Source organism: Phaenicophaeus curvirostris, chromosome 16, assembly GCF_032191515.1.
Source record: "Phaenicophaeus curvirostris isolate KB17595 chromosome 16, BPBGC_Pcur_1.0, whole genome shotgun sequence".
Taxonomy (NCBI): domain Eukaryota; kingdom Metazoa; phylum Chordata; class Aves; order Cuculiformes; family Cuculidae; genus Phaenicophaeus; species Phaenicophaeus curvirostris.
This window is the reverse complement of record NC_091407.1, coordinates 5,295,189-5,318,529: the sequence shown is the minus strand read 5'-3', so window position 1 is coordinate 5,318,529 and position 23,341 is coordinate 5,295,189. Positions and strand designations below refer to the sequence as shown.

The 23,341-nt window shown below is 42.8% G+C and overlaps 1 protein-coding gene across 1 annotated transcript; it reads left to right on the top strand.

Annotated features, from left to right (window-relative positions):
- The first annotated feature begins 1,622 nt into the window (after positions 1–1,622).
- On the top strand, positions 1,623–23,172 carry SNX8 (sorting nexin 8). The gene is made up of 11 exons (XM_069870460.1): positions 1,623–1,687; positions 8,696–8,886; positions 10,851–10,968; positions 13,567–13,688; positions 14,053–14,133; positions 15,116–15,276; positions 15,687–15,819; positions 16,900–16,968; positions 17,775–17,924; positions 18,325–18,474; positions 19,208–23,172. The coding sequence occupies exons 1-11, from the start codon at positions 1,645–1,647 to the stop codon at positions 19,319–19,321; spliced, it is 1,332 nt and encodes a 443-aa protein (XP_069726561.1). The 5' UTR covers positions 1,623–1,644; the 3' UTR covers positions 19,322–23,172.
- The last annotated feature ends 169 nt before the right edge of the window (positions 23,173–23,341 follow it).

The following is a 23,341-nucleotide window of genomic DNA, read 5'->3' as shown; positions in this document are numbered from 1 at the left end:
TGTTACAAATGCAGCAAATATAGAAGTGTTCAATAACTTCGGTCAAGCACAATCTTTCTGGCCTAGTTCAAATATTATTTCTACAATTTGATTATTTTTTCACAGTATTTTTCTTCAAGATTCCTCCCATGGATTGCAAAAGCGATCTTCAGTTGAGAATGTCTTATTTATACCAAATAAACAGTTATGTTATTAGCTTAAGTATAGACCAATCAACAATCTATAGCTAAATGAGACCATGCTGATTCCTCCATTCATGTTCTCAAAAAAAAAAGCTATATAGGCAAAAAAATGTGTAGCATAGTTTTCAGAAGTGCTGAGCGTGCAAAACTCTCCACTTGACTGCTGTATAAACATAATTTGAAGGGCCTCTCAGCTTGAATAATGCCATGCTTTTTTAATTTTACACACAGCTTTAGTCTGCACCCGCACTCGTGGGGATCTCAGCTGAAATTGTTTGGGTTGGAAGGGATCTTAAAGATCACAGAATCATAGAATGCTTTGAGTTGGAAGGGATCTTAAGAATCACAGAATCATAGAATAATATAATCATATAATAGTTTGGTTTGGAGGGTACCTTAAAGATCATAGAATCATAGAATGTTTTGGGTTGGAAGGAACCTTAAAGATCATAGACTCATAGAATTAGAGAATCATAGAATAGTTTGGGTTGGAAGGGACCTTAAAGAGCAGAGAATCATAGAATGGTTTGAGTTGGAAGGGATCTTAAGAATCATAGAATAGTTTGGGTTGGAAGGGACCTTAAAGACCATAGAATCATAGAACAGTTTGGGGTGGAAGGGACCTTAAAGATCATAGAATCGTAGAATAATAGACTCATAGAATGTTTTGGGTTAGAAGGAACCTTAAAGATCATAGAATCACAGAATGTTTTGAGTTGGAAGGAACGTTCAAGATCATAGAATCATAGAATTATAGACTCATAGAATGGTTTGAGTTGGAAGAGATCTTAAGAATCATAGAATAGTTTGTGTTGGAAGGAACCTTAAAGATCATAGAATCATAGAATGTTTCGGGTTGGAAGGAACGTTCAAGATCATAGAATCATAGAATTATAGAATCATAGAATGGTTTGGGTTGGAAGGGACCTTAAAGATCATAGAATCGTAGAATAATAGAATCATAGAATGTTTCAGGTTGGAAGGAACCTTAAAGATCATAGAATCACAGAATGTTTTGAGTTGGAAGGAACCTTAAGAATCATAGAATAGTTTGGGTTGGAGGGTACCTTAAAGATCATAGAATCATAGAACAGTTTGGGGTAGGAGGGATCTTAAAGATCATAGAGTCATAGAATCATAGAATAGTTTGTGTTTGAAGGGATCTTAAAAGATCACATAATATTTTGGGTTGGAAGGAACCTTAAAGATCATAGAATCATAGAATGGTTTGAGTTGGAAGGGACTTTAAGAACCATAGAATAGTTTGTGTTGGAGGGGACTTAACGATCACAGAGCCACAGGAGGGTTGGGGTCGGCAGGCAGCTCCCAGCCCGTCCAGCCGAGACCCCGTCCCGCTGGGTCCCTCGGGCGGGCGGGTCGCGCTCGGGAGGCGGAGGCTCCGCCCCGGCGGGCGGGCGGGCGCTGCGGAGGAAGGGGAGGGCGGCGGCGGCCGCGGCCTCACATGACTGCGGCGATGGACGGCGAGGCGCCCGCGGGCAGCGCAGGTGCGGGGCGGCGGCGGCGCCGAGACCCTTCCCTCCCCTCCCTTCTCCCCCTCCCTCCCGTCCCCCGGGGCCTCCCCCGCGGTGGGGCCGGTGCCGTCCCCGGGGAGCCCGCGGTCAGGCGCGCTCGGGGGAAACGGGGCGCGGAGGGAGCGCACGGGGAGCGTAACGGGGAGAGGGAGGGAGAGAGAGCTCGGAGGGAGCGGGGTGGGTCAGTTCTCCAGAGTCCCACGCTGGCGGTTGCCGCTCGGCACGCTGGAGCGTTTTCTCGCTCTGCTCGCAAAGGAAAACTCGTAGAGGTGAGAAATAGCGGAGCTTGACCCGGGGATAAACGGTTTGGTGGGATTGTGTTCAGGAGTCAGCGTGAGTGTCTTCTTGGTAGGGCTGTGACCGTTCCTGATGCAGATAATGGCCGTAAATAAGCTATTCTGGAATGTTTTCAGGCTGAGAGAGTTGGGGGTGTTCGGCCTGGAGAAGAGAAGGCTCTGAGGAGACCTTAGAGCGACCTTCCAGCGCCTGAAGGGGCTACAGGAAAGCTGGGGAGGGGCTGTTCGCAAAGGCTTGTGGTGATAGGAATAGGGGCAATGGGGATAAACTGGAGAAAGGCAGATTTAGACTGGACATAAAGAGGAATTTCTTAACTATGAGGGTGGTGAGGCACTGGCCCAGCTTTTCCAGGGAAGCTGTGGCTGCCCCATCCCTGGGGGTGTTCAAGGCCAGGTTGGATGGGGCTTGAGGCCCGTGATCCAGTGGTTGAGGTGTCTCTGCCCGTGGCAGGGGCTTGGAACTGGATGGGCTTTAAAGGTCCCTTCCAACCTAAGTTTTTCTATGATTCTGTTTCTTTCTACGACTGATGTAAGCTACTGGGATATTGAACAACTGGCTTTGTGGAAAAAGATGCCTTGCTGCTCCAAAGAGAGGGCTTGTTCAGGTATGTCTGTTAGGGCTTGGCTGTCCACTTCAGGAGCCTTGCAGAGGTAATGCAGTTGTTTATGGGTAGAGTAGTTAACTTTAGACCTGTTAACTTCCACACTGGCAGTGCCGCTTCTATCGCTGCCTGATCCACCCAGCCTGGTTTAGAAAACTTGGCTTTCTTTGCCAAAGCTGATACTGTGGACACTGAGAAAATGGTCTTAGCAAAAGAAAAATAATGCTGTGAAAGCAGGAACGTTCTTATTCCTGGCATCATAATGCAGGCGCAGTCATCTTAGGAGTTTTACACCTATGTGTAACTTTTTGGAGGTCAGTGAATATTCTAGGAGGATCTGGATCTCCTGAGGAACGATGAGAGTCCCGATAGGCGCTGTGGATGCACTCCTGTGGCAGCACATCCTAATACTATCTTTTTCTATTTTGCAGGGTTAAAAGTACTTCAGTACAATTAAGAGAGAAAAGTGCATGTTGAGTTACCTTTTAGGATCTGAATTTTTACACTTCCAACCTCTTTGTTAGAGCTAGGTGTGAAAAACGGGAACATTCCTCAATGGACTTTCTTCCCCTAATCCTGTTGTTTCTTCAATGCGTGTAGCTCCTTTTCACTTAACGTTGTGTTTGCTACAGCGTGGGACTGTGGCTTCCTGGCTAACTTATGAATGGAACGTGCTCTTTATATTCCCAGACTTGGAAAATTGCTTAATTAATCACTTGATGATTTAACAGCAGGGTTAGAAGTATAGGGCACTGGGCTTAAAGTTGGTTCTTTGTTCTGTGACACAGATTTACTCTGTGATGTTGGAAGGAGATAACTGTCGTTGGGCATCTTTTCTTGCTGTAGTATGTGATTATGATATTTTGAGAAGCTGCTGGAGGCCTTCAGCTATAGGGGAGCGCAGAAGCACTAGTGCTTTATTATTATTAAATAAAGCTTGGGGAGCTTCACCTGCCCGTTTTTGAGTTGTGCCATTACTTCTCTGCTTCATCTTGAAAAACACTAAGTGCTGAACAGCAATTTGAAACTCTGGGAAAAAAGAACCAACCGCCCATCCACCAAGAAAATCCCCCAAACCATAACCACCCCAAGACCTCAAAAACAAAGGAAACAAAATGAAAAAACCCAAAACCAAGTCAGACCAGCCAGCACAGGATGCGTGGTTGATGGCTGCACTGAGAAAGTTGTGGTGTTTTTTTTTTTGTTTTATTTTTTTCCCCTAAGGAGAAACCCAAAATATCAGAGCCTGTTTTCCAACATCTAATTGTATGGTAGTACATTCATTATTTTATCTTGTGTTGGTTTGGCATTGCATAGCTTGTACTTACAAGTCAGTTGTTGGGTGGGAGAAGGAAGGACACTATCGCACCATCTCTTAATTAGAGTGAAGCTAAATGTGATTACTATTCTTAAACTCCATAAGAAATACGGAACACTCTTCCATGTTGGACATAAGTCTGGGTATATTGCATTTCTTCTTTCTAAATAAGAATTGTACGGTTTTAAATTCCTAAAAAAACACTACACTTGTCTTAAAAATCTGTAAAGCTCTGAATAGGAAAAAGTTTTGTTTGTGTGAGTTTTTTTGTGTGGGTCTTCTGTTTTTCTTGTTTTTAGGGGATTTCAAATGATGTAAGAATTAAAAGGGACAACAAAAACAGGCAGGGAAGGGAACCTTTTTGAAGTTGTAGTTGAAATCTGCACCAGCTTTCTGAGAGGTTGATTTGGACTCTGGATTCTGGAATTACAGAGGAATGTGCTTGACACAATAAGGGGGAAAGGCATTTCCATAATTCCTGAGGCTTTTTCGTGAGAAGACAGAAAGGAAAGGGAAATGCTGATGAATGATATTTACATTGCTGCTTTAGTATTCCTGGCCCAGGAGTCTGTAGTGAAGACTTTCCTCTATTTTTGTCAGGGAGAAATCTGAGGTATCGATGTACGAAAACAGTCAGTTCTCGTACTGACCTGCATTTCCCATGAGCTCGATCACCTCTGCTCTGCAGGGTCATGGCCTGTGATCACAGAGAAGTCATCAGCTTATTTTTCCTAAAGGCTTTGTGTCCTTTCTGACTCCTTTCTCCTTCTAGAAAATCTGCTACTAATATAACAAGTAATTCTATGGCACCTTCTACTTAAGTGTGTCTGATAAATTTAGCTGATTAGCACCTGTTATAATAATGAGTTGTTAGTAGTAGCTGTGTGTAAAATGGACAAAAGGCCTCCAGATTTTGTTGACAGAACTTAAATAAGGAAGGGAAATCTGTATTGGGATTTACCACTGATGTTTCCAGCCCTTGCATTGCCCTTCTCGTCTACATGCACTTACTTGCATGCAAAACCTCTGTGCAGCTGATTGGACGCTTGAAATTCTACTTTGGGTTTCATAAATATATGATTTCAGAAAAATTGTTTGAGGGAACTGGTAGCTCTGTGGAAGGCAGATTGCTGTCTACTTGCGTGAATGGGAGTGATGAGCATCGGGTGCTAACTAAAGCATGAAATGTGGTATTAAGTAGGGAAGCTTTCTGTTTGAGTTGTTCTTGGGATAAGTTTCTCAACTCCTTTAGGTCCAAAGGCTACCTGACTTGTTACTGAGGAAAAAAAAAAAAAGTATTATGCCGTGTTTTCATAACTTTTTTCCCATTACAACCAAACAAAAATTAGTCTACCCTTCAAATGCTGCTTTAAACTTTTATTTCTTGTCATTTTGTTGGCTGCTTGTTTGCGTATGTATCCATAGATGTATTCTTTTTAACTTTTATATCAAATTGTTTTAATTTGTACCAGTCCACTGACTGATACCTTACTGACAGCAGAGCGAATCTGCTTTAGCAAAAGGCTAGCCTGCATGAAAAGATGATTTTGTTTGCTTCTCTGTGTTCCAGGGGACCATTCTGTGCCTCCCTTCTGTATTCACTTACTGCTCTATGTATATAAACTTTACTGGATAATGATCTGCTGAAACCAAAGGGAACGTTTTCAAAATTAGCTGCTCTCCAGCAGAGAGCTCGTGATGGGGAGCGTTAAGTGTTTTGTTGCAATGCATGTAAATCCTTGTACTGGTTGAACACAGGAGCTCATACCAATGAGTTCCCACTATTATCCACCATTCCTGGCCAGGGTTCTTGAGGCTGTTCCTGAATTGATTCTTTAGTGAGTGGAGTGAAAAATGGGCTGCAGAACAGCTTCAGTCTACATTGCTCTGTAGGGCTAATGATAATGCCACAGTAAGTGTTTTCTAGAACTGGTTAACAGCTGTTCCAAAGTCATCTTGTTGTGTTCTCAGACCAGTGTTTGAGGGCGTAAATTCACCCTGAGTAGCTGTCTTGTTGAAATGAAGCATGCTGAGATTATTAATTAAATAATAATTACTCAAACTTGTTTGTGTGCTTGTCTGATTTGTATGCATTTAGACAAGGTCGAGACCTAGAGAAGCTACAGAATATTTCAGGAAGAGCCATGTGCGTGAACTGCTGATAAAGAGAAGGTATTTCCTGTAGGTGAATTTTAGAAAGCAAATTTAGAGATTAACTTGATGAAAATTGGCAAAGTATTGCAAGTGAAAGAAGCACTGTGGTTGAATTGTCAAAGGAATGCTGAGTCTTGTCTGGATCTCTCCGTGGGGCTTCACTGTTGCTGCCTTACAGGATTATGTGGGTTCAGGTCACTGTAAAAAGTCCTTCTCAGCATCAGTTTGGCTGATCATTCTGCAGCTTTCAGAACTTATAGGTGAAATACTGAAGGATTTGTGGCTCATCATATAGATCTTTCTTCCTGATACCTCTCTTTTCTCACCGGGAGTTTCAGAAGTTTACCAGACAGGGCTGAGCCACAGTTTAGGGAACAAGTTGTGCCATGAAAGCCCCACTTTATTAGCTGGCCAGCACAAAGATATAAAACTGGGAGAGTGAATCAATCAGCAGGAGGAGCGTTGTGTTAGCACTGATTGGCGCTGATCTTGGGGGAAATAGATGAGTTGCATTTTGACCATCCCCTCTGCAGGAGGCTGGCTTGCGGTGGTGGCCTCTGAACCCTGAGCCGGTACTTTAGCAACACAGAGGACTGGAATTTGTGTGCATGGGTGTATTGGAGGAATAATAAAATCTCCTGTGTCATGTTGCATTTTGCTGGTATGTCTTGAGCAATTAAAACCAAGAATTACAAGAGTGTGCACCCAGAGAACCGCTGCTCTAGAGAGCTGAGCTTTCCTGTCCTTTTCGATAGTTCTTTCTGTGTGTATTTTTGATGCTTCCTCTTGATAGTGGCGTTTATTATCCCTTGCTCCCCCATGAAAGGGCAATTGAGCAAGGATATTTCTACACTAGAAGATCTTTTGCCTCACTATCTGTATTCTGATTTTTCTTTTCTCCTTTCCTTCTCAGTTCAGCATCTGTCTGATGGCTGTACAGGTAAGTTATCACTTCATCCCGCAGAATCCCCTGTCAACATTGAATTAGCTTGCATTGTCTTACCACAGATTTCTGGCAGGTAGCTGGAACTTTTTAGAAGCTGCTACGTAGGCGAGGCTAGTAGGTGATACATCTGTCTATTAAAGCAGAGGTGTTAAGACTTGCTTCTCTGAGTCACATTAGCAGGAATCTAAAGCCTGATGAGACCTGTGGGATAAGGTCATTTGTCCTGGATTTGATTTGGTTTCCTTAAGCCATTTTACAGATCAGAGAATGAAGCGTCTGTTCTGAAGCTGTGTGTCTGAGGAATCAGAGATTACCTGTTTTTCCCATGTATCAGGGCCTAGACCACGTGAAGGAGCAGGTGGGAAATCCCTGTCGGGGGGGGTCGGAGCCTTCAAGTTAAGAATATGAGTTTATCTTCCCTGAGTTAATTTCTTACACAGTTATCAACTTTTTAAACTATGTATCAAAGCTGATTCGTACTTCTGTAGTGATGCTGCTTTTTTGTGTTCTCAGAATTTGAGATATGTTTAAGAAGGAGAATAGCTTCTGCACAATGGCAAGGAAGGGATGATTAATATCACCTAGCTTTTCTAGGTAACTTTTCATCAGTGGATTCAACTTGATTTCGAAGAGAACTTGTGTGCAGTATCCCTCTTAAACAGCCATATGCAGAGAGGGAGCAACCCATCTGTTCCAGACTGGAGAACAGAACTCGGGTATGGGTTATATCCACATTTTTCACCCTGTTTTTAAACAGTCTTATGGTCGCTTAATATATGTAGTTATGAAGTCAGGTTGAGATAATAGGCTGCAGTAAGTCATGCGATAAGAGGGCACTCTGAGTCATCATCTTTGCCCCTTTGATGCAGTTTGTCCTCCAGGGTCATATTCTTAAGAGGCATCTTTTTTTTTTCACTTTTGCATCTGACTGAGAATCAGAATCTCTCTGTTCACAGCTTCCAGCTATGATAGAATTCACTGTAAAAAATTGTTTGTTTTTTAGCTACAAGCAGCAAAATAGGTATATTTGAAAGATTTTATCAGAGCTTATAGTGACTAAGGAATTGTTGGGTTGGTAGCTCTTATTAGGAACCTTTTCCCCTGCTCTTGAGCATATTGACATCATAAGTTACTGTAATTCCTGCCCGCTGTAGCAGACTGTCATAGAATTTAATAGCATTATGTCAAATAAACTGTCTCCTTCCTTTGTAACGATATGTAAAATTAATGCATTGAATTTCTGCAGTGCAGTGAAATAACGTATTTTCTTTGCTTCCATGAGTTGTTCTAGGCAGGATCCAAAAGTGCTGAGCTAGAGTTTTGTTCACTTTGGCAGATCCTGCTGTGGTGGGAGCTGGACAGACAGGAAATGCAGGCCTCTTAGCTGATTCACAGAACAAATTTGGCCTGTGATTCTTTTGCTTAGTAGAGATGTCTTTCCAACTCAGTGTAATTGGTGGTGCTCTCGGGTGTTGTAGAGGGAGGTACCAACGTCTTGAACGTGTGCGAAGTAGCATAACCTCCTTGGGGAGTGGCTTGACAGTTGCTCTGGTTGTGTTGCACCACTGTGGGAGCACCGAGTGAGGGAACAGAATGTTTTAAGGCTATTTCTTTTGCTTAATCTTATCGGGTCTACTGGACCATTTTCCCCTTTTTGTCTTTTAGATTTGACAAAGCCTCCAGTAAATGAACCGAGGGAACCGGAAGAGTTTCTAATGCAGGCGCCCCAGGGAAATCCACTGCTGCTTTCCCACACCCTACAAGAGCTATTGAGCAAGGATAGTGTGCAGGTGGAGCTTATACCTGAGAAGAAGGGCCTTTTTCTGAAACATGTGGAATACGAGGTTTCCAGCAAGGTAATGTGAAGTATTGGTCATAGCGAGAATGTGGCATCTTAAGAGTGTTTGTGCAGCTGCTGTTAGCAAAGTCTTGACTGATTAGATAGACGTGTCGGGGTGTTGCTTGTTTTGAGTAGATTGGTTGTGGCAGTAACACTCTGCTTGCCTGACCTGGGCTTCTGCACTATGGAGCATCTTCTGACAGATTTGATGGATGGTCTGCCATCTACTTGCTTGAAACCTGGACAAAAGCAGGTGTATAACATCAAAAATGGAATGTTTTCGTAATGGTTTGGTGTAGTTGACTGGATATTGCAAGCTAGTGAAGAAAGTGCATTGGCAGGGCTAAACTGAACTCCTTTACAAACAGAAAAGGTGCTGCAAACCCCACTGAGCGTAGGACGCTTCCAATTTGCTTGTCCCAATCCTGACCTGTAGGTTCCACTGTTAGGGTAAGAGAATATTGAAGATGGTGTGTCTTTTCCTATTTACAGAGTGGCCAGTGAAATAGCTCTCCAATAGCTTCTGCGTGTTTTTTTAAGAAGGAAATCTGTCCTCTGCAAAATAGACTGTGAGCAATTTATACCTTCCAGGCCAACACGACATCAGTTACTGGGTAGCGCTCAAACTGTTGTAGTCAGGGTTGTACATATTCAGAGACACGTTTGGGTCACTTGTCTGTAGTGATATTTGGTCCTTAAGTTTGTCAGAGACTGTTGTGAGGTGGAAAGGGTGGACACAGTGAATGCTTCTGTGGGCTTTCTAAGACTCAAGTTTATTTTTCCTGTAATTTCAGGGCATGAGACTCGGTGATGCTGGTGGTCTCTCTAGGTTTTGAATTTAGGAACCCGTTGCCAACTCATTTCAGTTGATGTCATCTCTCCTACGCTTGTAGCTGTAGAATGATACTTCCTCAGAAAGAAGCATAGCTTGGCCTTGAGCTTCATCTAACATCTGCACGCAAATCAACATCAGATGTCAAAGCAGACAGGGAGGCCCGGGGGCTGGTGTCATACGCCAGTTATATGGCTCACTGCTTTATTTTTGAAAATGCACAGTGCCACAATAAGTGGTGGATGATGTGCAATGCAAATGTAGCGAGGTATTTCTTATTAACTGCTCCAGCAGTTGAATCTGTAGAAATAGAGTGTGGAGTCTGGGGGGTTGTTAGGTATTTATTATTTTTAAATGACTTTTGCCTCTTAAGTGTCTTGTTCTAGCTGCTCCCTAACTCCTTTTGGAATGCAAAACCAGTTTCTTTGGCCTCTTCTACATATCGATCTAAGAAATGCAGAGAGAAGGACTAAGGTTTTAAAGGCACTTTCAATCTTTGTTTATAGATCTAACATCAGTGAGAAGTCTCATTTGTGAGGTTCACTTAAAACATCAGTTGTTTGGGCTACTACTTAACATGATCCAAGACTGTTTTGCCACCTCTGGATTTGAAACTAATTTAGAGAGAGAGTTCCTAAGAGCTGGAGCTCAGGGACTTGCAGTACCTCAAGAAAATTGCTCTCCAGAGCACTTTCAGAGTGTCAGCATTCTTTCTAAATGTTCTGTCTAATTTGGAAGACCACAGAGTTTGAGAAGTAATGATATGGAAGTGCAGGAGATTTAGGGATATTTGTAATTTCTTGGGAAACCTTTTCCTCTCCATTTTGTTGTCTCACTCATCTTGTTTCTGAATGGAATCTGACTTAGGTTTTAACTGAAAATCTTATTCTCAAAAGGACTGTAGTTAGAAGAAGACCATGTCTATTCATAATTGAAAGGTGGCTACCTTTGGAATCTTTTCTTCCTACTTCCCAGCACAAGGCCTCTAAAGATAAGAAATAAGTCATTCTGGAATCTCTGGGTGTGATTTCTTTCTTTTCTTCCTTTTTTTTTAAATGCAACTGATGGCAAAAAAACCCATGGAAATGTTGCTGATTGTCCAGCCTGTGTTTTGATTTATTTTTTTCCCCTGCATTGCTCTATTGCAGAGATTCAAGTGCTCGGTCTATAGGCGATACAACGATTTTGTGGTGTTCCATGAGATGCTGCTGCAGAAGTTCCCCTATCGTATGGTGCCAGCACTTCCACCAAAGAGGATGCTGGGAGGTAAATCTGGGTCTTTCTTTTGACTGGAGGGGTCGTAGTGCAAGCAGGGTTAGGATAGTTTGAAAATAAATGTTTAAAAGTTCTCTTCAGTGAGAGAAGAGTACAGGCTAAAATAAAATCTGTATTAAAAGGCTTAAAAGTGCAGAGGAGCTGATTGCGTAAAACCAACAGAAGTACTTCTCTGGTGAGACTGTACTTGATCCTGTTGAGCTGCTGTAGGGTCCTGACCTCATACACGCCTAGAAGGGACTGGTGAACACAGTGGTGTTCAGTGAGCAGCTCCAGTGCTGCACGTTGCAGCATTGCCTTGCGCAGAAGCTTTATGATGCAGGCCAGCTGCATTAAAGTAGTTATCTCCCATTTTTTCCTGTTCTGAAAAGGAGCCAAAAAGGATAATCAGAAACTAAAAATTGAGTATCACTGGCAGTTCATTCAAACACATTTTAGCTGTTAGTTACCAGTGAAGTATCCCAAGACTGAAACCTGCTTCTGGTCCATTTTTGACTAATCTGAAATGCTAGCACTGGTTTTAAACTTCTATTGTTTCGAATTTTGCATAACAGTAAAATCCTGTCTTGTTTTCTATTTTATCTGCAAAAGAACAAGCTTTTCACTGTCTTTGTCTCTTGCCTGTGCTGCTAAGCTGAACTTGTTTCAATAAGTAATTGGTTTCAGTCAAGGGGTCTGTGTGTTGCTACAGTAAAGAGGAACTGCTAAAGAATGAGCAGAGCGGGGTTTATAATGAACTGGAATGGAACAAAGTAATAGTTCTGAAAAGCTACAACAGTTTTCTTACGATGGGGTGTAAATTGTGAAGAACTTTATTTTGAGGTTGCGAAAATCCATCTGTTGAATTTGGCCTGATTCAGTGTTCTCGGCCAGAATTTCCAGAATTTCCACTTCATGCAACACTTGTAAGTGAAGTGACCTTCTCTGATGAATTTTGGTGGAGAGAGGATGCCTGAAAGCAGCTACTAATATATGTATTTTGTTTGTCAGTGTTATTTCCTTGCATTGCTGGTGTGTTGGTATTTCTGTGCGTTCACCAGCGCATTTCTTCCCGCAGATATTGTATGTTTAAGAAAAAAATGATAGAATTATTTCCCAGACAGTGCTAGAAGTAGAGTCCTAATGGAATCCAAAACTGTTAAGGCAGAGTGGTGATTGATTGCCTTTAGTCCAGTGACCGCATGTAGACAAGCTGTGTAAATGGTCTTAATAGAAGCTACAAACAGGAGAAGGAAATGGAATGAATAGTTCTTGCTTCTGAGTAGGTTAATGGACTGTCAAATGGAATTGCAGGACGCAGGATTTGATGGATTAGTGTGATTCTTGCAACCTCCTTAGTCCCAGAGTGGGATGGCAAAGCTTTGTGCTTTTGATACTCTGTGTACTCATCTAAAAAGTTGCACTTTATTTTCATGACAGCCTGTCTTCATCTGTCTGTCAGATGAAGGAAGTCTGCTCTGCTCATGCTGGAGGATAGCAGCAATCTAAGGCAGAACAGGTGGGAAATGTGTAGGTGACTTCAGAAATCTTGATGTAGGCTAAGATACGAACAAAGCAAAATCAAGATACGTAGCCTTAATGACAGAAAAATCAAAGGATCGTTATAGAGAGTCCATGTAGCCAGTAAGATACCAACTTAAAACTGAGGCAGAAGAGTAATGCTCTTTCAGGATATGAGTGTGTTGGGTAAGAGCATGCCTTTAATTTTGTTCTGTGCTGCTTTCTCTTCCTTCTAAGTTATTTTAGTTTAATTTTTCATCTTTCCTGAAAAACTCCAGGGTTTTTTGATTTACTGCTGTACTGCAATATTGCCAGATTGAAACTCTTCCTGTTTCAGGAAGACGAGCGGAATGTTTTTAGCTTGAGAAGCAAGGGCTTTGGGTGGATGTACTGCAGATGTGTTGCCATGCAGGTCTTCCAAAGTACTTTCTGATATTTTGAGTGAAAAAGGTGGGCACTGATCTTGAACAAACAGCTAAAAAAACCCCACCCATTCTTTCTCCCTCCAGCTCCCAAATGCTTAGAAGTGTGGAGGAGGGACTGTTGAGGGTACAGCACATTGAAGGTGGTTCTTTAGCTTAGTGAGCAAAAGCCTCAAATTATTTGTGGGATGTTCACTTTGCAAGTAGCAAAGTGATCTTTGCAGTTGCATGAAGCAGCGTGCTGTGCATTTCCCAGGACTCGCAAACAAATTGAGATTCCCTTTGGGGACCAGCTATGGAACTGATTCAGAGGAAGAAAAACCCTTGTATGGCCATGGTTTGTAAGTGGAGGCTTCTTGCCTTAGATTTGGTTGTTGTTCCTGCGTACCTGACCTACCCTGTGAAAAAACCCACATATATTTTTGTATGCTGGATTTCAATAAGGTGTGAAGAATCACTTGAAGGAATATTTGTTCTGGTGGTCAACCCAAAAGATCTGTTTTAGGCAGCTGACAGACTACAGGTAATCATTCTTTGGGTTTGTTGCAGTGCTTTAGCCAGGGTTATAAGTGCAAATAAATTATTGGACTGAGTGCTTTCTGTTTTCTCTTTCTGACTAGCTGTAACGTCTTGTGTGTTAATTTAAATTTGTTGTTTCTTCTTGTAGCTGATCGAGAATTCATAGAATCAAGGAGGAGAGCGCTGAAGCGTTTTATAAACCTGGTGGCGCGACATCCCCCTTTCTCGGAAGATGTTCTCTTGAAACTCTTTCTGTCCTTCAGTGGTTCAGTAAGTAATTGTTAGCAGCAGTCTTGAGGTTGCAGATCATCTCTGCGTTGCTGGCCGGAGAGTTTAGAACTGCTTTTGACATACGCATTGTTGCTCCCCATGATGAGGTGAATTTCCTCTCAGTAGATATTTCTGCAGCTAGAAAGTGGAAGATAATTTCACTGAATGCCAGGAGGGTAGTATTTTGAAAATGGTAACTGTTCTTAAGGGAATACATATTATACTTCTCCTTAAATTAAACCTAGCCTGGGTAAAGCTGTATCTGCTAAGCTGTGCCTTATTATTGCGATATATCTGAGACCTGTGTGAGCTTCCATGCATTACTTTGTTCTTCTGTGCTCACTTGATTCTGTGTCTTCTCCAGGATGTACAGAATAAGCTAAGAGAGCTGGTTCAGGGAGTAGGAGATGAATTTATGACCTGCAGATTAGCTACTCAGGCCAAGGTAGGTATATAATTTTCTTGCAGCGTATTATTCTGGTTTCAATGGCTCTTTCATCCAGGTGGATCAGTTATGGCATTTGTTGAGTGATGGTGACCTTAGGTAGGAGAGAGTTGTTTCCGAAGTTTGAAGGACTTTTAAACTTGTAATTTTATTGAAAAGATCAAATAAATATTTGACTCTTAAGGCCCTGATATTTCTAGCTAAATGCTGATTCAGGAATATGATAAAGATTAAACAATGAATCCTGCTCAGACCATGTTTCTCAGTAGTTGCTTGTCCTTGCATAACAAACACACAAATGCACGTACTGCACAATTTAACAACTAATACTTAGACTGATGTCTTCCCTGTGTGTTCATGCCCTCGTTCTGTCTGTCGTCTTCTCCCTGTGGGAGAGTACTTTGGACTGTTACAGAGAAGTTAGTTACAAGTTCTCCACATATCCGTTTATCCCAGTGATTAGTGCTATGGCAGGTTTTAAATATACATTTGCTATGTTCATTGAGCAATTTTAAAGTGATTTCAGGTTGTTCAGGTTCCTGCAATGCTAGCAGAAGGTTTTGCAACTGGAGCTTAATTCAGGCTTTTACCAGTGATGGACAGGTCAAAAAGAGCTGAACTTTCAGTACATGCTTGACTCTGCTAGGCTGGCAGGGCTGGCTGCTAGTAGCTGCAGATCAGAACCGGTGAGCTTGAAACATCACAAACCCCATTTTCACTGCATAGTAGAATTGCAGATTTTGCGAGCTCTGTCTGTACCTGGTATTCAAACCTATTTCTGGAAATTGGGGTAGTTGTATGACATCTGATGTGGACACCTAAATTGTGAAGCTAATCTCTGCAGGCTTTTTACAGCATGGTGTGAGAGAGCGAGCACAAGAGGGAAACCTGTGTCTCTGCTGCCTCTATGATGTGCCCACAGTTAGTAGATATGAACGTGCTTCTAATTTGTCCACTTGTAATCTGTCTTGCTCTTCTCCAGGACTTCCTTCCAGCTGATATGCAAGCCCAGTTTGCTGCCAGCAGGGAGCTCATCAGAAATATTTATAATAGCTTTTATAAGCTTCGGGACCGTGCAGAGAGGATAGCTTCTCGAGCCATTGATAATGCCTCGGATCTTCTCATATTTGGAAAGGAGCTAAGGTAGGTTGGGAGGTTGAGGGTTTGCTAATGTGAATGTTTCTACTGTTGTTACAGAACTCAAAACTCTTATAAGATTTACTTGCAAGTGATTTGGTAAGAATAGGTATTTCAGTGCATGCTGTAGATCATAATAAAATTTTTCTTACTATAAAAGAAGATGCATGCTTTCCACTAAGGTTGTGTCTCATAGAGCAAGAAAAAGAAAATAAAAATATCCTGACATTCAGGTACTGGTTTTACTGCCTCTTCCCCTAGTATATACACAGCTGTGCGTTTGTGATTGTGCAGTAGCAGCTCAGCACTGGAATCTATTTAAGCAGATTTGAAACTCTGACCTGCTCTCTGCAAATAAGTTTATCTGCATAGTGGAGTTGGTCTCCTAGATTTGTCTCCTACTTATCTTCTCCTAGTGCATTGGGCTCAGACACTACACCGCTTCCTTCCTGGGCTGCTTTGAATAATAGTACGTGGGGGACTCTGAAACAAGCCTTGAAGGGTCTGTCTGTGGAATTTGCGCTTCTGGCAGATAAGGCTGTGCAGCAGGTGAGTTCTCTGTTTTGTTACTTCCTCCTGCTTTCTGCAAAGTGAAGGAGGTGCGTTGCTGCCTTAAGTTTCATCCTGAGCCATGAACTCTGATACAGGCACGTGAAGAGGGAGATTGTAGTCCAAATTCACGGGCCTCAAGCACTAGCTTGCATGTTCGAGCTTGAATGAAAAGCCTGGTCTGTATTTAAATGGGAAAAAAATATAGTGGACAAGGGAAAAAAAGGAGAAAAGCTGGCTTTGGTTTTTGATTTCAAAAGGTTATTGGACAAGTCAAGTTACTGTACTGATCTGTCTAGAAGTCCTGTGTTCTTACTGATCTGCTACAGAGAATCCAGTAGAACTTGCTTCTGTATCAAATTTTGACATTGATGTACTTAAGCATTACATGAGAGTCTTTCAGACAGAAGCATCATATTCCTGTGTAGGTGTGCGGTGTGATAATGACTGTTACAATAATGTGAGAACATGACAGTCTGGGAAGAAAAAGTAATAGATTTGTCTTCACCTCTCCATCTCATTGTGTTGAAATACTCAGCATGCTTTCGTAGATCAGTCAGACCAGGTCTTTATCTCCAGAGTTTATGCTCCAGAGAGCTCAATTGAGAGAGGAAGAAAAGACAGTATTTAGTAAAATAAAAAAACAAGTAGTTCAGTTTGGCTTGATGTCTCGTCTGTGCCTTCTGATGCATGCTATTACAGGGAACATGTGGGTATTTATAGCCTTAATGGATTAGTTATCTTGTTAGAAAGGAAGATGAAAGATTGAAAGAATCTGCAAGAGCAAGAAATTCCAGGCAGAGGAAGCTGAAAGGACTGACACGCAGGCCTGTGAAACTAACTCCTCTTGTTATAATGATCAGTCAATTGGAAAAGCTGTTCCTGCTCCAGTCAGATCTTTGTTCTGCATACTGAAGTGTTAACAATCCACTGCCATCTGAAAGACTCTTGATGCAGTTGTGTAAGCGCTGATGTACCCTGGAGAATACAGCAGAGGGGCTGCGTGGTGTAAAGATGTGAAAACTGTGATGTTGGTTCTTGCCAGGCTTACGTCAAATGTACTTTTTCCTTGTTTTCTAGGGTAAACAGGAAGAGAATGATGTGGTGGAGAAGCTGAACCTTTTCCTGGATTTACTCCAGTCCTATAAAGTGAGCTCTGCTTGTTCTTCTGCCAATGAGAATGTTGTTTGGAGCAAGCTTGTGCTTTTTAGAGGGTGTAACGCCAACTGGATGGAAAACTGTCTGGGAGGCCAGTTCAGAGGCAAACTGGGCATGTGGCAGAGGGAGGGGAGTGGCTGTAGGCCATAGCTAGCTCTGTAGCCTTACTGATCAGCTCATCTTATGATGAGAGCTCGCCAAATGTCATACTCTCTTAGGAACTGAAAAATATGACTGCTTGAACTATATGGATTGGCTGACTTTTTTCTAGTTTTGGCTGCCTTTGAGTTAAAGCAGTGAGTTCAGTAACTAGTGGTTTGTTCATGGAGAGCTGAGTTCATTTATAAGTGAGAGAACTTTTGTGCCTTTGACTGAAAGGTTAGTATTAAGTTTCTTTTAGAAGCACCCACTGAAATTTTGTGTGCCAGCCTCCCCTGACATTCCTGGGCCTGAAGTGAAATAGAAGGGCACTGGCAAGCTCTTACTGCAGTTAATTGCTAGCAATTAATATTGAGAAGGGCACAAAAGATAAGAGGCCTGATAAGATCCAGAGTGTTGGCAGAAGTGATGCTCCAGATTGCCTCTTAAGCTTGCTGGCCTGGGTCCAAGCAGTTTTGTTTCTTGAATTCTTAGCTGCCAATGTTTTTTTGACCCTCTTGAAAACAAAGAAAGAGAAATCTGCAGCGTAGAAATTGCATAAAGTGTGACCGTGTGTTTGTGTTCTTGATGTGCTTGGCTTGTGTGCTTGCTGTCTCTTAGCTTCCCCTAAGTACCTGTTTTTCCCTTTTCCCACTAAGGACCTGTGTGAAAGACATGAGAAGGGGGTATTGCACAAGCACCAGCGAGCGTTGCATAAGTACAGTATGATGAAGAAGCAGATGATGAGTGCCACTGTGCAGAACAAAGAACCAGAGTCGGTGGAGCAATTGGAGTCTCGGATTGTGGAGGTAGCGCAGATGACTGGGAGAGCAGAGGGTGGTACTGGACTTTTGAAATGGTGCCACTATGTAGCTCAGTCATGTTTGCAGAAAGCCATTAGTCTGAAAGAGTATCCTACACTTCAGGTAATTTGAGCTACCTGCTGTGCTACAAGGAAGACACGTTCTATTTTCCTTGACGCTTATTGCTGGCTCTTCAGCAAAATGTCATTTGTTGGAGCTGTGGAAAGCAAGTCTGCACGATGGAAAGTGCAGTCACTGTCATATCAAATGGGTCCAGGAAATGCTTTTTAGGGTTTTGGTATATTTTGAATTGCTAGTATGGTGAGGAATGCTGTTTTCTCTTTCTGTTTCCCTGCTTGGCACCCTCTTCCTGGCAATGCACTTCACCGAGTTCCTTTTCTTTCAGCAAGAAAATGCCATCCTAACCATGGAGCTGCGGAATTACTTCTCTCTGTATTGCCTGCACCAGGAGACACAGCTTATCCACATCTATCTGCCTCTCACGTCTCACATTTTGGGGGCCTTTGTCAACTCCCAGATCCAGGGTCACAAAGAGGTGAGTTCTACCGGACTGTGTTCTTTTTCCCAAAATATTAATGGGAATTTGAACATACTTGTTTTCACCTGTGGGCCTTCCTCCTTCTGCCATCTGTCCAAATGGGCTCTTTCATGGTGTCAGCCAAGGTCTTCACACTTTAGGGCCTCTAACCCCTCTAGGAGACTTCTTGCAGCAAGTTACTACGTGTTTCTTTTTCTTCTTCTCCCATCTGTAGATGGCCTTGCCCTGCAGGTAGCTGAAGACCCAGCCATTAACTAACTAGCTGTTCTGTAGTGAATGATGTGTGCTTCCTGCATGAATCTAGGATTTTTTTTGATTTTGCTACACAGAAAATACATGTCGAGGAACAACTTCCTTTTTTTTTGCTCTGAATTCGAGAGCTTCCTTTTGTTAACTCCTAAATATGACCTTCAGCATCCCCTGTGCTTGGACTGTCTTGCATTTGTTATGTTAGAAAAGTCTGACCTCTTTCAGCTCCCTTCCTTCCGTGCAGTGAAGGAATTTGCCCAAGGTCTCCCTTCCATGCACGCTCAATAAAGTGCTCGGAGAGCTGCATCATAGCACCAACCTAGTATAAAACGGACAATCTCAGTCCACTGGACTTCCCCAAAATGCTTAGCAAATTTCTGTTGCGCTTTTGAGTGCGCTGAAACTGCTGCTAAAACACGGTGTGATAACATAATTACCTGTCACATTGTCACATCTGTTTTCTCTCCTTTTCCACTCACAGATGAGTAAAGTTTGGAATGAGTTGAAGCCGAAGTTGAGCTGCCTCTTCGTGGCATCTAGCAATATGCCAACTCCACCATTATCGCCTCCAGAGGGAAACTTCTTCTCCAATTAATGCTCTGAGCATCTAGCATGGAGCACGGAGTGCAATCAACGCAGGGGTGGGACCTCTACCTCCAGATGTTAGAATGGATCCTCCAAACAGCTTTTTTTTTTTTTTTTTTTAATACTGCTGCTTTGAGCTGCTCTCTGATTTAGACAGACTAGATGTGGGGCTGAACATACAGATCTACAGACAATCTCTTAATTTTGAAACGCTCTGGGGCAGAGCTGATGTTCGTTATCCTGCAGACACGTTTCACGGGGTCAGGATGTGACCTGGTGCAGCGAGTGCTGTGGAGTTGCTGATGTCTCTGCGTCTTGTACTCGGGAGTCCTCCAGCTGCGTGCTCACGCGTCTCTGCGTGTCTCTGAAGTGCTGAAATGATCAGGATATCTGAAGCACTTGATTGTAGCAGAGATGCGTTGCCTTTTAAGCTCGGGAGGGCCTGTGTTAGGGGCATAAGTGCATAAGGGAACCTGAAAGCCATCCCCCATCCCATTGTTAGGTGTCTGGATTTGTCTTCTTACTTCTAGACCTTAGAGCAAAATACGCGAATGCAGTGGCTGGATTTGCTAGCCCAGCTGGGCAGGGCCCGGGGCTGCTGTGGGACAGGGTTTCCCCAGCGAGGCTCGTCAGGCAGCCTGGGGACTGGCTTGTATTGTTCAGTTTGGGGCCAAAGATGACTGGGTTCTGAAACTCGGAGGAGTTTGCCTGGCATAAATGAGAAAATAATAGAATACAACACTCCTTAGTTGTAAACCACTTACACTGTACGAGCAGAACTGCCACAAGGTAGCTTATTTACTTTGTTCTGGAAGTCCTGACATCCATCTGCTGAGTTGCTGTTTAGGACTGTCGGAGAGCTTCTGTCCCAAAGGCTGCTGTTTTCTTTGGTCTAAGATCAGATGAAGTATCCTGTTACACCAGCAGGCTGAGACCCAGTGCTGATAAAATTCATTAGCAAGAAGTCAGTGTTTGGCAGGATGTTACTGCTGTTCTTTTTTCTGGCTCTGGGTAGCACTGGGTTGTGTTTGTGGAGGAGAGAAGGCAATTAAGTGATGGTTCTTTGTCACTAAAAATAGCGCAGTCCTTGGTGGGGGGGTTCAGAATGGTCTGTGATTGTGATAAAGGGACTAAACATTCTCCATGTTTCACTTTGAATCTCCAGTGACTTTTCCTCATGGGGGAGGAGAACTTGAATGCCCTGTTACCTTAGGGGAAATTGTGCATATCCTCCAGAGAGACTGATAAGTGAAGAAACTGCAAACGTATGCAGCAAAACTCTATGTGAACAGGAGTCCCCTGAACCAAACTTCTCTGGGGCCAAAATAGCTGCCCAAGGGGAATTTGGAGGTTGGCTTCTTAGCATTTCCTTTGAGTGGGTAAAAGGAAGCACATTAACAAGGATGAGTGCTTGCTGTCAAACTGGAACCATTACAGTATTTTTCCTGTTGGGGAACTTCCCCATTAACAGGAAATATATTTAAATCCTCCAATCACGCAAGCTTTTTTCCTTTTTTCTTATTTTTTTCTTTTTTTTTTTTTTAATTATTTAGAAAATTCTTTGCAACATGAAGCTTTACCTAGTCCAGGTGGAAATTACGGATTAGTTTCATTAGCTGGGCACAAGGTAGTAAGTTATTTGCCCAGTTTCATGAGACTGGCAGAACTGTTACACCCCTGAAAATGTGGTGCTGCTGTGGGTGAATTTCTTGAATGCTGGGCCTTAAAGGGTGTGTAGGGAGTCTTTAACAATCTTGCTCAGAATGCATTATCAAGAGATTTTTATAGCAATCAAAATGTTAGCTCTGTTCTGAGCCTTTTGTCCCGCACGCTGGCCTTGTCCGGTGAGACATGAACTACAAATGGCTGTGAGAAAACATCCTCCCCTCCACTGCCAGCCCTGGTCTCTTTGGGGAGAGCAGTTTTAGGGTGGTGTTTTCTTGCTTTGATTTTGCTTTGCTCACCTATTGAGAACAGAGGCCTGGGCTTCTCCAAGCTGAGACAGCTAATGGCACTTTAGGAGTTTATTCCATACTAGGCTGCCAAACTCCGTCTCATTCCTAGACACACGCATACACTATTTCATACAGCCCTTAGTCTGCAGATCTTATTTTTGGGAGACTGGTCAGTGTGCAAATAGCAGTGTTCTGTTTACCCCAGTATGTGAGGGATTTCCTTACTGTATTTGTCCTGTTTAGTTTAGGGATCTGTCAGACTTGGAGAGCGGTATCAAGTGCAGCTTCTTTCCCCTAGAGGAATGCAGCAGGGAACGGGTTGTCTGTCCACCCCAGTCAGTGTAGGGGAAACGGTTCTAGTTACTGCTATGCTACTGCCTTCTGCAGCCAACGGCCTCATGATGTGCAGGGGTGCGAACAAGCCTTCCTGAAGCTGCTTCCACTGCCGGTAGCTGGGTAGATTGCAATAAACACTAAGCAAACCAGAAGACTAATTGAAGAGTGCATGCTGCCTACTCAAGAACTGATGCTTCTGTAAGACACAGCGCCAAAGAGTTCATGTGCCTTCTTGAATGGAAGCTTTCTGTGAACTGCTCGAGCTCACGGGGACTTTAACATGTTCAAATTGGTAATGATAGAAAAGGCCTCCAACCTTTCTGTCAGTGTCTGTCAGATCTGTTGTGGAGGTGCCAAAGCAGCAAATGGCTGAGAACCTGAAACTTTCGCTGAAAAATGTTCTATTAAAAGGGCTATATGTTTTTGTCACTCCTAAGGTCTCCTCTGCTTCACGCTGCTAAGTGGCAATACACAGGCTTTTCGACTGGTATTGTGTGTTGAAAGGCTTTCCGAACTAATACAACCTTAACCTTTGAGCCTTCTTTCCCTCTCCTTCCATCTTCCTTGCAAGTTGCTTCTCCTAAACTTTAACAGGTTTTCAACAGTGCCTTGCTGCACTCCAGTGCTTTTGCTCTTGATCATGCAAGGGTGTAATTTGTAACAGGTTAATCTACAATCTTTGGTTTGTGCCGTTTCCTAAAAGATAAAGATCACCAGCTGGGGACAGAACTTACTTAAGACACATCAGTCTCCACCGCTGCAGCAGGAGCAATAACGTCACTACTTTGACACGAGCTGAGCGTTGGTGCTGGTGAAAGCATCTTCATAAAAGGATTGAACCGACTGCAGGAGAGGGGATAGCAAATAGAAATGCAGGCCAGAACTGCGCTTGTTTTCCTCCTACCTGAACTCCTGGAGGAAAAGAACATAATTTGCTCTTTCACCATGCAATTTACAGTTTCCACCAGGTAATAAATTGAAATAGCATAACAGGTATCGGCTGCCAGTCACTCCCTTTCATGCCTTGCACTAAGGCCTTGTGTCCTGTTACAAGCTGCCTATCCCCTTGTGCTTATTCTCTCTCCTGTACTTGCCTCAAGCCATTCTCTCTGTTAGAACAGCCAGAAACCCTTACTGCTCTGCCAGAAGCAGCAGTGAGTATTAAAGCCTCTGTAAGTAACTCTGTGCAGCACAAAAAGAAAAGGAAGATTCTAAGGTGTTAACTGCTATCCTCAAAGTCTGAGCTGTAGCTTACTGAACATATGAAGAAGGGCATTTTTGAGTGGTATAAATTATTCACAACTGCTGGAGGGAGACAAGAAGAAACAATCTTGTTCAGAGGGTGTGAATTTTGCCTGCCTGGAATATCCTGTATCTTTGCTTTGCTCAAATAGCCTTATGTATGAAGCACTTTATCCAAATGCGGGAATTAAAGAACTATTACTACAGCTGGTAGACTGGAAATGTTTACAGATCCTATGTTACATTCCAAGATTCTATCTGTAAGTGTTATATGTGTTTGTAAAAGTGTTTAAAACAAAACAAAAATCAAAACTTGTGTAAGAAATTACCTCTGTCTTGTTCTTTCTACCTCGGTTTGATTAAGCCTCTGCTGACCTGAGTGCTGCTACTGCCACAGGGCAGAGCCTGCAGCCGCAGGGGACAGCACTTTGCAACGTGAGGTTGCTGAAAGTTGATTTTATTCAACATTTTCTTTACCTAAAATGCTCCAAACGGTT